Source organism: Bison bison, unplaced genomic scaffold (genome assembly GCF_000754665.1).
Source record: "Bison bison bison isolate TAMUID 2011002044 unplaced genomic scaffold, Bison_UMD1.0 scf7180017864260, whole genome shotgun sequence".
NCBI classification, from domain to species: domain Eukaryota; kingdom Metazoa; phylum Chordata; class Mammalia; order Artiodactyla; family Bovidae; genus Bison; species Bison bison.
This window is the reverse complement of record NW_011494832.1, coordinates 1,701,118-1,717,690: the sequence shown is the minus strand read 5'-3', so window position 1 is coordinate 1,717,690 and position 16,573 is coordinate 1,701,118. Positions and strand designations below refer to the sequence as shown.

General features: G+C 38.6%; 1 protein-coding gene and 1 long non-coding RNA gene across 2 annotated transcripts in view; one reads left to right on the top strand and one right to left on the bottom strand.

Annotated features, from left to right (window-relative positions):
• MAGI2 (membrane associated guanylate kinase, WW and PDZ domain containing 2) overlaps nt 1-16,573 on the top strand; it is a 1,467,824-nt gene that overhangs the window by 1,196,895 nt on the left and 254,356 nt on the right. The window contains 1 exon segment of the mRNA XM_010848097.1: nt 8,171-8,809. Coding sequence (XP_010846399.1) covers nt 8,171-8,809 — 639 coding nt within the window.
• LOC104994503 lies at nt 9,602-10,343 on the bottom strand. The gene is made up of 3 exons (XR_825948.1): nt 10,158-10,343; nt 9,975-10,064; nt 9,602-9,853 (listed from the first exon to the last, which is right to left on the bottom strand). It is a non-coding gene; the product is annotated as an uncharacterized LOC104994503 (long non-coding RNA).

Sequence of the window (16,573 nt, the reverse complement as noted above, 5' to 3'; positions counted from 1 at the left end):
TGTTGGGGACACCAAGCTCATTAGTCACACCAAATTCGACCGACAGACCCAAAGGCAATAACCCTGAAACCGTCTGGCCTCAATAGGGCCTGAAGCGAATGGCCACATGGAAAACAGTTAACCTCACAGGCGATATGGCGATAAAAATGTGTGCTTGGCTCTCAAAAGAAATACATCATCATATTTTTTATGGAGAACTTTCCTTTGGTAAAATTAAAAGTATTTTCACAAGCATGATCTCATTCTCACAGTAGTCCTGTGAAAGAGGAAATGAAGGAGATATTTTAATTCTCATTTTATAAAAGAATAAATTGAGAGATGGAGCAAACAAGTGACTCTTTTGCAATTCTCCCGTTTAAGTAGGCCAACAGGGTTAGATCTGGAGCCAGTTTTCCTAATGATGTCCATGTCTGCGCTCGTAAGCCCAGTCTGTCTCAGGACTTAGCATGGCACCATCAGAAGGCACATACCAGGTGGCTCATATTTTTATTTCACAATATGTAAATGACATTCATACAGCATGATCTATAAATACTACCCAATCAGTTCTATTTGAGTAAGCAAAGGTTTGCTTACATCTCCATCAACAACAGCTTTGGCATGACACCATATCTAGGCATCCATTTACTTTTTTAAACGAGCAGTTAAGTATTGTCAGGTTATTAGATGTGATAACTGACCACTGATCTTTTATATTTAGAAATCTTCTGGGTAGCTCCATAAAGATATTGTTGCAGGGTTTTGCTTGATGACTTGAAAAATTGCTCTGAGTGGAAAATATCCATAAATTTTAGAAGGCAGTCTCACTAAAAACCACAAGTAGTTCTCATTCTATTTCTAAATAGCAAGATCACATTAAAACTCAAAAATAGATAACATTAATCACTATAATTCAAGTAACTGCTTTTAGACCTGGCAGGGAACCGTGAGAGCTTAGAATATTATCCTTAGTTCTTTTTTTCCTGTGACTTTCTGGCATAGTAGAGGGAAGAATAAAGCAACGTGGAGGCTGGGGAGTTTAACTGTGATTAGAGTTACGGAGAGCCTTAGAGAACAGCATTTGTTACTCTCCTGCCTTTGCCTTGCCCACTTAGAAATTCATATCCACCTTAATTATGACTGTAGTGGGAATATCTTGGTGGGACTGTCCTGATTTTATAAACAGATATAACCAAGGACAGATAATCATTCCTGAAACAGCAATTATCCTTTGCATAACAATTTACAGCTTACAAACACTTTCACCTGTATGATCTCATTTCTTATTTCCCGTAGCACACTAAGTTGCTATGATTATTGTTCCTCATTACTTCTGCAGAATCTGAGTCACAGAAGATTTAAGTTGGTTTTGAAAGTCACATAGCTAGTAAGTGATGAAGTGAAGCAGCAGTCCAAAGACTTTGGTTCTCTATTCTGTGTCATGTCTGCTTATACCATGTAGCCTCCCAAACCTACAAAAGATGTTGGGTCAAGAATGGTGGCGGGCAGAAAATGGTCAATGTGTTTGAAAACAGATGACTAACCTAATAGGAAAAATAGGGAAAGGAGAGGTACTAAAGAGAAAACCCAAATAGCCAATAAACATATGAAAAGACGCTCACTCTCACAAGCAATTTGGGAAATGCACATTAAAACCATGATCACACCCATTAGATTATCGAAAATTAAAAATCTGAGAATGGCAAGCATTGTATCAGATGGGGAGCAATGAAAATTCTGATACACTACTGAGGGGAGTGTAAAACAGCTTGATCTATTTTGTCAGCCATTTCCCGTTGCTGACAAAGTTGAAGATGCATGTGGCCTATGCCCTCATTTCTACGCCAGGTAAATATCTGACAAAAACTCTCCCAATTGTGCACAAAGGCCATGAAAAGAGGTTCATAGCAGAGTTTTCTTTAATAACCAAAAATTCTCAAGGATCCAAGTGTCTATTACCATAAGAATGGATAGACATTAATAAATAATGATGTAGTCACCCAATAGATATTATATTAAAATGAGAATTGAGCTAGAGGTAAATATATCAAAAGAGATAGATATCAAAAATACATTTTGAGGAATATAATGTAGTATTAATATGTATAGCATTTTAAAAAGGTTTAAAATATGCAAAAACATACTTGGGTGAATATTAAGTTCAGTTCAGTTCAGTTGCTCAGTCATGTCCAACTCTTTGCAACCCCGTGGATTGCAGAACAGCACGCCAGGCCTCCCTGTCTATCACCAACTCCCGGAGTTCACCTAAACTCATGTCCACTGAGTCGATGATGCCATTCAGCCACACATCCTCTGCCATCCCCTTCTCCTCCCGCCTTCAATCTTTCCCAGCATCAGGGTCTTTTCCAGTGAGTAAGTTCTTTGCATCAGGTGGCCAAAGTATTGGAGTTGCAGCTTCAACATCCGTCCTTCCAATGAACATTCAGGACTGATCTCCTTTAGGATGGACTGGTTGGATCTCCTTGCAGTTCAAGGGACTCTCAAGAGTCTTCTTCAACACCACAGTTCAAAAGCATCAGTTCTCTGGCACTCAGCTTTCCTTATAGTCCAACTCTCACATCCATACATGACCACTGGAAAAACCATAGCTTTGACTAAATGCACCTTTGTTGACAAAGTAATCTCTCTGGCTTTTTAATATGCTGTCTAGGTTGATCATAACTTACCTTCCAAAGAGTAAGTGTCTTTTAATTTCATGGCTGCAATCATCATCTGCAGTGATTTTGGAGCCAAAAAAATAAAGTCTGACACTGTTTCCCCATCTATTTGCCATGAAGGGATGGAACCAGAGGCCATGATCTTAGTTTTCTAAATGTTGAGTTTTAAGCCAACTTTTTCACTCTCCTCTTTCACTTTCATCAAGAGGCTCTTTAGTTCTTCCTCACTTTCTGCCATAAGGGTGGTTTCATCTGCATATAAGAGGTTATTGATATTTCTCCTAGCAATCTTGATTCCAGCTTGTGCTTCCTCCAGCCCAGCGTTTCTCATGATGTACTCTGCATATAAGTTAAATAAGCAGGGTGACTATATACAGCCTTGATGTACTCCTTTTCCTATTTGGAACCAATCTGTTGTTCCATGTCCAGTTCTAACTATTGCTTCCTGACCTGCATACAGGTTTCTCAAGAGGCAGGTCAGGTGGCTTGGTATTTCTCTTTCAGAATTTTCCACAGTTTGTGATGATCCACACAGTCAAAGGCTTTGGCATAGTCAATAAAGCAGAAATAGATGCTTTTCTGGAACTCGTGCTTTTTCCATGATCCAGCAGATGTTGGCAATTTGATCTCTGGTTCCTCTGCCTTTTCTAAAACCAGCTTGAACGTCTGGAAGTTCACGGTTCATGTATTGCTGAAGCCTGGCTTGGAGAATTTTGAGCATTACTTTACTAGCATGTGAGATGAGTGCAATTGTGCAGTAGTTTGAGCATTCTTTGGCATTGCCTTTCTTTGGGATTGGAATGAAAACTGACCTTTTCCAGTCCTGTGGACACTGCTGAGTTTTCCAAATTTGCTGGCATATTGAATGCAGCACTTTCTTCATAGCATCATCTTTCAGTATTTGAAATACCTCAACTGGAATTCCATCACCTCCACTAGCTTTGTTCGTAATGATGCTTTCTAAGGCCCACTTAATTTCACATTCTAGGATGTCTGGCTCTAGGTGAGTGATCACACCGTCATGATCATCTTGGTCATGAAGATCTTTTTTGTATAGCTCTTCTGTGTATTCTTGCCACCTCTTCTTCTGCTTCTGTTAGGTCCATACCATTTCTGTCCTTTATTGAGCCCATCTTTGCACTGACCATTGAGGAAGGCTTTCTTATCTCTCCTTGCTATTCTTTGGAACTCTGCATTCAAATGGGTGTATCTTTCCTTTTCTCCTTTGTTTTTCACTTCTCTTCTTTTCACAGCTATTTATAAGGCCTCAGACAGCCATTTTGCTTTTTTTGCATTTCTTTTTGTTGAGGATGGCCTTGATCCCTGTCTCTTGTACAATGTCATGAACCTCCATCCATAGTTCATCAGGCACTCTGATCAGGCAGTGCCTGATCTAGTCCCTTAAATCTAGTCCCTTAAATCCATTTCCCACTTTCAATGTATAATCATAAGGGATTTGATTTAGGTCATACCTGAATGGTCTAGTGGTTTTCCCTACTTTCTTCAATTTCAGTCTGAATTTAGCAATAGTGAGTTCATGATCTGAGCAACAGTCAACTCCCAGTCTTGTTTTTACTGACTGTATAGAGCTTCTCGATCATTGGCTGCAAAGAATATGATCAGTCTGATTTCGGTGTTGACCATCTGGTGAAGTCCATGTGTAAAGTCTTCTCTTGTGTTGTTGGAAGAGAGTGTTTGCTATGATCAGTGTGTTCTCTTGGCAAAACTCTATTAGACTTTACCCAGCTTTATTCCATATTCCAAAGTGAAATTTGCCTGTTATTCCAGGTGTTTCTTGACTTCCTACATTTGCATTCCAGACCCCTATAATGAAAAGGGCATCCTTTTTGGGTGTTAGTTTAGAAGGTTCTGTAGGTCTTCATAGAACCGTTCAACTTCAGCTTCTTCAGCATTACTGGTCAGAGCATAGACTTGGATTACCGTGATATTGAATGGTTTGCCTTGGAAATAAACAGAGATCATTCTGTCATTTTTGAGATTGCATCCAATACTGCATTTTGGACTCTTTTGTTGACTTTGATGGCTACTCCATTTCTTCTAAGGGATTCCTGCCCACAGTAGTAGATATGATGGTCATCTGAGTTAAGTTCACCCATTCCAGTCCATTTTAGTTCACTGATTCCTAAAATGTCGGCATTCACTCTTACCATCTCCTGTTTGACCACTTCCAATTTACCTTGATTCATGGACCTAACATTCCAGGTTCCTATGCAGTATTGCTCTTTACAGCATTGGACCTTGCTTCCATCAACAGTCATATCCACAGCTGGGTGTTGTTTTTGCTTTGGCTTCATCTCTTCATTCTGTCTGGAGTTATTTCTCCACTGATCTCCAGTAGCATGTTGGGCACCTACCGACCTGGGGAGTTGATCTTTTTCCCTTTTCATACTGTTCATGGCGTTCTCAAGGCAAGAATCCTGACGTGGTTTGCCATTCCCTTCTCCAGTGAACATACTTTGTCAGAACTCTCCACCATGACCCATCTGTTTTGGGTGGCCCTACACAGCATGGCTTATAGTTTCTTTGACTTAGACCAGGCTGTGGTCCATGTGATTAGATTGGTTAGTTTTCTGTGGTTGCGGTTTCAGTCTGTCTGCTCTCTGATGCCCTCTCTCGGTGCCTAATATCTTACTGAGGTTTCTCTGACCTTGGACATGGGGTATCTCCTCATGCCCCTGCTCCTGACCTTGGACATGGTATATCTCCTCATGGTCCCCTACTCTAGAGATTAAACATTATGTAGCGATATTGTTTATGAGTACCTAGATATATCATAAAAATATAAAGACATGTGAATAACAAACCTCAAATGCAGGACAGTGGTTACCTTTGTAAAGGACAGTAAGGAAAGACAAGTGGAAAAAGGTGCTGCTGAGGAGGTCTTCAACTAATATGAGCAATGTTCTAATCATTTAGCTGGATGATAGTGCACAAGTATTTATATTCTTTCAACTTTCAGTGTGTAAATATATATAACAACTTTAAAAATAGAAGAGACAGGGAAGATGAAAAAAAAATCTGGTTTAAATACATCTCTGGGACTCTAGGATGACCCTAACCAGTTTAAAATGATGCCAAACCATCCTCAATGGCTCCAGTCTGTTGAGAAGTCGTAGTAGCAGAGAGTGAATGTCCATCTCAATTCAGTCCTAAGTCATTGCCCAGTGTCCCAGTCATCACATCAGCACCCTCTCTGATAGATGTAGCTGAAGAGTGAAGTTCTATCTGACCAGTCATATGGTCTGTGACATTTTCCAAAATCAGACCTAAACTGGATCACTGAAAATACTATTTTGTTTTGTTTGGTTGGTTTTCCTTTTCTGTCTCTGTATCTTTTAACACTTTCAAGCAGTTCTCTAGCATTTGGTAATTGTTAACTGAGTGTATATAGTTAAGGGCATTTTACTGACTGTTCTATTCATAGAATTACTTATTTTTAAAATGTGTTTTGGGCTTCCCTGGTGGTTCAAATGATAAAGAATTTGCCTACAATGAAGGAATCCCAGGTTCAATCCCTGGGTTAGAAAGATCCTCTGGAAAAGGAAATGGCAACCCACTCCCGTGTTCTTGCCTGGAGATTCCCCATGGATAGAGGAGCCTGGCAGGATACAGTATATGGGGTCACAAAGAGTCTGACGTGACTGAGCAACTGACACACACACAATGTATTTAGTGGAGAAATCATTTTATATCAGACAACTGAGAGAAGCCAAAGAGTATTTAACTCTGAAAGTTCACCTCTGTTTTTTTTTTATTTTTGATATTTGCAGTTTTGATGGGCAATGATGTCTCAGAATGAAATTCCTAGCCATTTATACTACCCATTTCAGAATTATCCTGATAAACTGATATCTGTTGAATTATTCACTTGACAATCTGTGAAAATATGTCTTTTCATATCTCACATACTCTTCAGCATCATCAGACATAGTCTCAGTTTGCAAGTTCATTTCTCAAATGTTATGCTTTTTAAGGATAAAAATACCAATCCATGGTAGAACAGTGCTCTAAAAATAAAATTATTATTTATATATGATTGAACTGTTTTTAACACTGTTTAAATTCAGGACAATTTTAATATCATAAAGTTAAGTTCTGACCAGTGGTCTTCAGTAACTCCATGATTAAATTCATTGGGGGAAATTCCTTGGCTGTCACATGATTAAGACTCCATATTTTCACTGCTGAGGGCCTGGGTTCAATACCTGGTCAGGGAACTAAGATGCCACAAGCTACATGGCACAGGCAAATAAAATATTAAAAATTCATTGGAAAAAAAATTCATTGGAATGAAAAGACAAATGCCTTTTTTAGAAAGATCTACAGAAATATCAAGTTGTCTGAGATCAGAGGTTGAATCTATGGCAGCTTCCTATTTGAGAATAGAGTCTGAAATCCTCTTCATCTTATTTTGAAAGAGAAAGTGAAAGTTGCTTAGTAGTGTCCTACTCTTTGCTACCCCATGATCTATACAGCCCATGGAATTGTCCAGGCCACAATACTGAAGTGGGTAGCTGTTCCCTTCTCCAGGGGATCATCCCAAACCAGGGACTGAACACAGGTCTCCCGCATTGCAGGAGGATTCTTTACCATCTGAGCCACCAGGAAAGGCCAAGAGTACTGGAGTAGGTAGCTGTTCCCTTCTCCAGCAGATCTTCCCAACCCAGGAATCGAACCAAGGTCTCCTGAATTGCAGGCAGATTCTTTACCAGCTGAGCTACCAGGGAAACCTCATCTTATTTTAGCAACAATAATATTAATAATGGTCCACACTTATCACACTCACTGTGTGTCAGGCATTGCACCAAGCCCTTTTTCTGCATCATCTCACTTCATCCTCACAACTTTACAACCGTGGCTCAAAGCAAGTAAGTCACCTGCCCAGCAGCACAGATCTGCTAAGTAGTAGAGCCAGGATATGGAACCAGATCCCTGAACCCAAAATCTATATTCTAGACATCTACCTGTGTTCACATGGAACCTTTGTAATTGCAGTTTACTATAGAAGAATAAAATAAATGGGGGAAAAAAAAGACCATTGACTTAGTAAAATGATGCTCAAAAGCCCAAATACTGGGCTTTGATTATCATCTGAAACTTGTTTCCACCACTTCTCAGTAACTTGAAAATTCTGTTAACTGAATTGCACTGAAAATGAAGATGAAAAAGAAACAAAGAATGTGTCCTTCTTCAAGGTACACATTCTTCTAAATGTTTCTGTAGCTTTATTCCTGTATATGAAGTTGTTTCTGAACTTCAGGAATAACCAACTAGCATTTTTTTCAGCATTTGATCACTATATTTGTTGGCAGACCTGTTGTAACCTTGAGTCACTTACAGGGAATTTAGATACTATTTTAATTGATTTTCTCACTGCTTACTGAGAAACAGAGCACCTCTTTCACTAGTCTCACAAATAATTCCATTTCTCTATGTCAATGTTAATTGAACTTACCTCATGTTGTCAATCTCTTTCTTTTTTTCCCTTGCAGGTGATGTCATTGTCTATATTAATGAAGTTTGTGTCCTTGGACACACTCATGCAGATGTAGTCAAACTTTTCCAGTCTGTTCCTATTGGTCAGAGTGTCAACTTGGTGTTGTGTCGTGGCTACCCTTTGCCCTTTGATCCTGAAGATCCTGCTAACAGCATGGTGCCACCCCTTGCAATAATGGAGAGGCCACCTCCAGTGATGGTCAACGGAAGACATAACTATGAAACATATTTGGAATACATTTCTCGGACCTCACAGTCAGTTCCGGATATAACAGATCGGCCGCCTCATACTTTGCACTCAATGCCAGCTGATGGTCAGCTAGATGGCACGTATCCACCACCTGTCCATGACGACAATGTATCTATGGCTTCATCTGGGGCCACCCAAGCTGAACTTATGACCTTAACCATTGTGAAAGGTGCCCAGGGTTTTGGCTTCACCATTGCAGACAGTCCTACAGGACAGCGGGTGAAACAAATACTTGACATTCAGGGATGCCCTGGCCTGTGTGAAGGCGACCTCATTATTGAGATCAACCAGCAGAATGTACAGAACCTGAGCCATACGGAAGTAGTGGATATACTTAAGGACTGTCCCATTGGAAGCGAGACTTCTTTGATTATTCATCGAGGAGGTAAGATAAAGGCTGGCTTAGCAATCAGTATACAGGTGAAATTGTAGAACCTTTATAATAATATTGAGAAAATGGAAGTTTCTTTGGGGTTGAATGAAACCGTACTTTTTAATTTTAAGTTTTATTGAATATAGTTGATTTATAATGTATTGATTTCTGCTGTAAAGCAGTGATTCAGTTTTATATATATATATTCCTTTTCATGTTCCTTTCCATTATGCTTTATCACAGGATATTGAATATAGTTCCATGTGCTACACAGTAGGACCTCATTATTTATCCTCTCTGTATGTAACAGTTTGCATCTGCTAATCCCAAATCCCCAGTCCTTTCCTTCCCCACCCCTCTCCTTTGGCAACCACAAGCCTATGAAATCATACTTTAAAAGTTGAAGGTAAGAGTAATAGAGAAAAATATAAGTCCAGGAAGCTATGCTTTTGAATTTTGAGAACATTTTTCCTATTTTATATTAAACACAATAAAAATAGTGCTTTCAGTCTTACAAATATCCACTGCTATGGAGAATTCCCTAGCAGTCCACTGGTTAGAACTCCAAGCTTTCACTACCAAGGGTACAGATTCAGTCCCTGGTCCAGGAACTGAGATCCCGCAAGCTGTAAGGTGAGGCCTATGTATCGGCCTATGTATTGTGTGTGTGTGTGTGTGTGTGTAAATATATATGTATTGCTGTGAACTGAGAGGATAAAGATTGAGTTCCCAAGTGTGAATAGGTTATATTCCAAAACTTTATTAACATATCAGTTGTGGAGTTTCAGACTAGTTTCCATTGACTAAAGTAAGAAACTTGATTTTCCTGAAGGAAACAAGGCTCTGACTTGTCCATAGGCATGCCTGCTAGCAGGTAGAAGCTGGTTGAACTCCTTCCAAGCTCAAGTACAGTGTTGATAATCCCCAAAAGGACCAATGGGAATAGTGTCCGACTAGAAAAATCTTTTCAGAGTGGTGAGTAGGGTTGCTCAGGACACTTCTCCCATTACTTACAGGAGCGCTTCATCAATAATTACCTGTAGCACCTTCTGTGACCTGGGAAGAAAGTTATGGAGCAGGGCTGGGGCTGAAGTTCTGGGCTGGGTGTCCCAGGTGAAGTGTGGAACTGGAAGCAGCAAGAACTGTGGTAGGAGCTCAAGCCCTGGAGGTTTCTTACCTTCCCCCTGCTCTGTGAGGAAGGGAATGGGGCTAAGCGGAGGCCACCTCCTTCATTTCTCTGCTACTCTGCTCTTGATTGTCAGTGAAACTAGGAAGAAAAAAGAGGGGAGGGTCAGAGATAGGGTACTTGAAAACAGAGTATAAATGAAGGGGTTCCGGCAAGTCCTAGTTTTCTACTTACCAATTTGAGGACTTAGGACACTCAGTCCATGAGTCTGAGATGTCTCATCTGTTAATATTCTGATGACAACTGTTCTTAGTGAAATGGCCCGCAATAGGTGCTCATTAAATGTCTGTTGTCTGTAGATTACCACCAGAGCTACAGCAGGAATGGGTCAGAAGGGGCAGTACTGTGAGGAACTCTTGCGTGAAGAGCACACATGTGGCAAACATATGTGACTGTCTATTCAAAGCATTAAAAACAGCAGGAAAGCCCTGACAGTTTGAAATGCAAATGAAAGCAGTCAAAGCTGAAAGAAGCACCTTTTATGATGTTTTTTGCCCTTTCTGCAGGTGTTTCCACTTACAGAAGTATTTATGTTATTGATTTTTGTGTGAAAATGGGTATGAGGTACTAGGCACAGTATTTCACAAATAGGCATAGAACACAAAGTACTATGTTCCTGTCTTAAAAAAAGAAATTAATATGATAGCAGAAGTCTTAAATATGACCTTAAAGCATTATTACAAAATTGCACTTGAAACTTGATAATTCAATATTGACAGTGTATTTTGATTTTCTACTGCTTAAGATTAAAACAAATACCCTTAATTAAAAAGCCATAATTTCATAATGCCCAATCAAAATTAAATCTTTGAGACAGATTCTTGATATTAAATGGTATAGCTGAAAATCACTGCAGTATCCTCTGATGACTCATAGAAACAAGTCTGGACAAATTTTTGTGTGTAATATCTTTATAGAAGGCATGATATAGTAGAAAAAATTATTCTGAAATCATTTTTCATATATATATATATGCCCATATATATAATAAATATTTAGGCTTCCCAGCTGGCACTAGTGGTAAAGAAACTGCCTGCCAATGCAGGAAACATAAGCAAAGTGGCTTCAACCCTTGGGTTGGGAAGATCCCCTGGTGGAGGGCAAGGCAACCCCCTAAGTATTCTTGCCTGGAGAATCCCCATGGTCAGAGGAGCCTGGTGGACTACAGTCTATGGGGTTGCAAAGAGTTGGACACAACTTAAGCAGCTTAGCATGCACGCATGATATATACTCATATTAGTGCTATTTATACCTTTACTGAAAACATGTCTGTGTGCCAGCTGTCAGCAGACCACTCTATTCTTATTTGTTCTTTTCCTCTACTCTCCAGCATCTCCATTTAATCCTCATGTATTCAAAGTTTATTTTGTTTTTTTTTTCTTTTTTTTTAAATTGAGACATAGTTGATTTGCATTATTGTTTTAGTTTCAGATGTACAGTGTGTGGGGAGGGGTGTGGGGGATGGTGTGCAGTCAGTCAGTCGTGTCTGACTCTTTGCAACCCTTTGGACTGTAGCCCACCAGGCTCCTCTGTCCACGGGTTCTCCAGGCAAGAATACTGGAGCAGGTTGCCATGCCCTCCTCCAGGGGATCTTCCCAACCTGGGGAGACTGAACCTGTGTCTCGTGTGTCTCCTGTATTGCAGGTGGATTCTTTACTCACTGAGCAGTACAGTATAGTGATTGAGTATTTTTGCAGATTAATATAGAAATCGAGTTTTCAAAGTTTTGTTTGTGTTTGGAATGAGGAATTTGTTTTTATTTTGTGGCTAGTGTAGAATTGCAGAATGTAGTACCCTGTGATGTTTAAAGTACTTCTGGTCAAAAAACCTCTCATGTTTGCCTCAGATTCCCACAATCTGAACTCAGCTCTCTGGAATTAATAGGAACTAACATGTTTTATGATGAAAATCACTTTGTCTTACCATAGGCTACTCATAGGTGCTTATCACTCAGATAAGCATAAATTTTCAAGAGCAAATTCATGTACCTGGGTCTTTGTATCCAGAGAAGGCAGTGGCACCCCACTCCAGTACTCTTGCCTGGAAAATCCCATGGATGGAGGAGCCTAGTAGGCTGCAGTCTATGGGGTCGCTAAGAGTCAGACACAACTGAGCGACTTCACTTTGACTTTTCGCTTTCATGCATTGGAGAAGGAAATGGCAATCCACTCCAGTGTTCTTGCCTGGAGAATCCCAGGGACGGGGGAGCCTGGTGGGCTGCCGTCTCTGGGGTCGCACAGAATCAGACACGACTGAAGCGACTTAGTAGTAGTAGGTCTTTGTATCAGGATCGTCAACTGTTTTAAATTATTTATAGGATTTTTTTTTATTTTTAAAGTGGTTATGTGGTTTAATTTTCTCAAACAGTGTCCCAAGGTATATAATGAAAAGTAATTCTCTTTTCCCGGGATTTTAGTCCTCTTCCTAGAGGTAACCATATTGTTTATATATACACACTTCCAAAAATTTTGTGGTCTTAACTAGCATGTATGTTAATATATGTACTGTGTTTAATATAAATGGAATGATATTATACATACACATGTCTGGCTCTGAATAGCTTGATTATTAAGGTGTATTTTATTTTTTAACAAACATCATTGGGGTATTATTTATATACCATAGAATTCACCAATTATTTGTGTGCTCGGTGGCTCAGTCAACTCTCAGTTGTGAGTGGTCTAAGTGGTCTCAGTCCAACTCTGAGACCCATGAATTGGAGTTCACCAGGCTCCTCTGTCCGTGGAATTTCCCAGCCAAGAATACCAGAGTGGGTTGCCATTCCCTACTCCAGGGGATTTTCCCAGTCCAGGAATTGAGCCCATGTCTGTTGCATCTCCTGCTTTGGCAAGTGGATTCTTTGCCACTACACCACTAGGAAGCCTCAATTATTAATATAAGTATATATTTCGATAGGTTTTGCTATAGTGATTTAGCTGTGTAGCAATCACCATAATTCTTAGAACATCCATCATCCCAATTCCCTCAGCCCCTAGATAATCACTAATATGCTTTCTGGATAGTTTTGCTTTTCTAGACATTTTTGTATGTGGAATCTTACAGACTAGTTTTTATTTAACATAACGCTGTTGCGATCTACCCATGCAGGGAAAAGAATGAATAGCTTGTTTCTTCTTATTCCTGAGTAGTATTACATTGTATGGGTATACATTTTTTAAAAATCTGTTCACCAGTGGAAGGACATTTGAGTTATTTTCAAGTTTGACATTTATAAATAATACTGTTGTGAACATTTACATATAAGTATTTGTGAGTGCATATATTTTCTCTTTTATTGAGTAAATACCTAGGGTCTGTTGGGTTACATGATAAGTATATATTTAAAGTATTCAGAAATAGCCAGAGTGTTCTCCAAAATGGCTATACCATTTTACATTCCCACTACCAATGTGTAAGGTTTTCAGTTTCTGCCCATTGTTGCCCATGTTTGGTACAGTTAGTCGTTTTGATTATAGCCTTCTTTAGGTATAATGATGCCTTTTCTGATTTTAATTTACATTTCTCTAATTTTTTCATATATTTACCATGGTATGTTTTCATGTGTTTATTAACATTAATTATCTTCTTTGGTGACATGCCTACTCAACATTTTGCTCGTTTGTATATTTACTGAGCTGTTTGTCTTCATATTAAGTTGTAAAAGTCCTTTTTACACTCTGATTACGCATCTTTTCGAAGATAAATGATTTGCAGATATTTTCTCCTAGGCTGTGGCTTGTCTCTTCGTTTTCTTAATGCTTCCTTTTGAAGCACAAAAGTTTTCTTGATAAAATCCAATTTATCATTATTTTCTTCTATGAATCTTTCTTTTGTGTTAGATCTAAGAAATCTTTGTATAATCCAAGATCACAAAGTTTTCCCTGCTTTCTTCTAGAACTTTTGTAGTTTTAACTCTTACATTTAAACCTGTAAACCATTTCAAGACCATTGTTGAGCATAGAATAAGGGAATGTCTAAGTGCATTTTTCTGTCTACAGATTTCCAATTGTTCTAGCACTATTTGTTTAAATAAAAAAAAAACAAAAAACCTGTCCTTTCCCCTTGGATTTCCTTGGCACTTCTGTCAAAAATGAATTGGCAAAAAAAAAAAAAAAAATGAATTGGCATAAATGTGGTTTATTGCTAGACTCTATTCTAATTCATTGACCTATATGTCTATCCCCATGGTCATACCACACTTCTAGACTAGCTTTATATATAGTCTTAAAATCAAGCAGCATGAGTCCTCCAACTTTTGCCTCCTTTTTCAAAATTATTTTGGTTATTCTAGACCCTTTGCATTTCCATATAAATTTTAGGGTCAACGTTTTAAAATTTTTTTTAATAAAAGGCCTGCTGAGATTCTGATGTTGCACTGAATCTATAGAATAGTTTTTGAAGAATTGCCAGTGAATCTCTCCATTCATAAATGTGGTATATCTCTTCATTTATTTGAATCTCCTTTAATTTCTCTTACAATGGTTTGTAGTCCTTAATGTACATATCTTACTTCTTTTGTTAAACTTATTCCTACCTATTTTATTCTTCTTAAAATTAATGTGAATGGAATTGTTTTCTCAGTGTCATTTTCAGATTGTTTATTGCTAATATATAGAAATATATATATCTGTTTTGATCTTGGACACTGTAACCCTATTACACTCACTTTAGTTCTGGGCTTTTTTTTTTTTTTTTTGTAGATTCCATCAAATTTTCTATATAGTTATTATGTCATCTAGTAGTAAATCTTTATTTTCTTCTTTACAATTTTATGTCTTCGATTTTTTTTCTCTGTGACTTGCTACACTAGCTAGAACTTCCAGTATGATGTTGAATAGAAATAATTATGAGAGAACATCCTTACCTCAATTAAAAAAAAAAAAAAAGCAGGGGAGGGGTGGCTTCCCAGGTAGCTCAAATGATAAAGACTTTGCTTGCAATGCGGGAGACCCAAGTTCGATTCCTGGGTCTGGAAGATCCTCTGGAGAAGGGCATGGCAACCCACTCTAGTATTCTTGCCTGGAGAATTCCATGGACAGAGGAGCCTGGTGGGCTACAGTCTATGGGGTTGCAAAGAGTTGGACACAACTGAGCAACTAACCCATACACACATCCTTATCTCACTGCTGATTTTAGTGATAAGGCATTTGCTTTTCATCATTATTTTTTTTTTAATGTAGTTTTTATATTTTGTGTGGTCAGGGCACTCAAGAGGACTATTCTCTTATCTGTCTATCCTTCACCCGACCAGTGCCTGCTTCACCTAAACCCTATATACATGACTGATCTTCCTCTGTACTTGCCCGAGGCCCCAGCTGGTGATTGTTCTTATCAAAGGGGTGGTGAGGGTCATGCCTCTCTACTGGTTTCCATGGTAACTAGTGAGTCCACTCCTGTAAATGATACCCTCATCTCCTCCCTGCTCCTGCAAGAATAACTGCCACTGTGTCCTGCCTGCCATCAACCATACACACTGAGATATCTCTCTGAGTGAAAGTCACTCAAATGTGTCCAACTCTTTGCAACCCCATGGACCAAACAGTCCATGCAAGTCTCCAGGTCAGAATACTGGATTGGATAGCCATTCCCTTCTCCAGGGGATCTTCCCAACCCAGGAATCAAACCCAGCTCTCCTGCATTGCAGGCAATTCTTTACAATCTGAGCCACCAGGGAGCCCTAAATAACTCTCTAGAATCTTGCTTTAGACATGTAAACTCCGCCATCCATTAAACCACTGATGTCTCTGTTGCTGACTCCTGTTTGTTTCCTAGGTCTTACAGCTGGGTAAGCAATGGACTTGTAGGCCTATGGGGTACATCTCGACATATGCCCTTTATCAGGTTGAGAAAATTCCAGTCTTCTATGCATAAATTATTGAGACTCTTAATAATCAACGTCTTGACTTTCACCAAATACTTTTCCCACAACTATTGAGATGATCATGTAGTATTGTTCTTCATTAATAAAGTGCTATACATTATATGATTATTTTGATATTAAACTAATTTATCATTCCTGAGATAACCCCATTTGATTATGGTACATAATTCTTTTTGTATGTTGCTAGATTGTGTTTGCTTAAGAATCTTTGAACCTATGGATAGGAGATTTTCTGTAATTTTCTTTTGTCTGCTTTTTTTTTTTTTTTTCAGGATAACATTGGACTTTCCCTCTGTTCTCTGAGTTTGTGTAGTATTAATATTATTTCCCCCTTAAAAGTTTGGATAGAATTCACCAGTGAAGATATCTAGTCTGGGTTTTTACCCAGAAGATTTTGTAATTACTAATTAAATTTATTTTATCAATTTAGGTCTATTCTAATTTTTGGATTCATTGTTTTTCTATTTTCTAGCTTAATTATTTCCACTCTGATCTTTAACTTTTTCTCTTCTACTTATTTTTTCTTTGATTTACTTTACCTTTTCTGTCACCCTGAAGTAAAAGCTTAATGACTCTCTTCTCCCTAATAAAATTATTTAAAGCTATAAATTTCACTGGAAGCACTTCATTAGCTGAATTCCATAAATTTTTATATTTTGTGTTTTCTTTATTCAGCTCAAGATATCTTCTTATTTCCTTTGTAATTTAT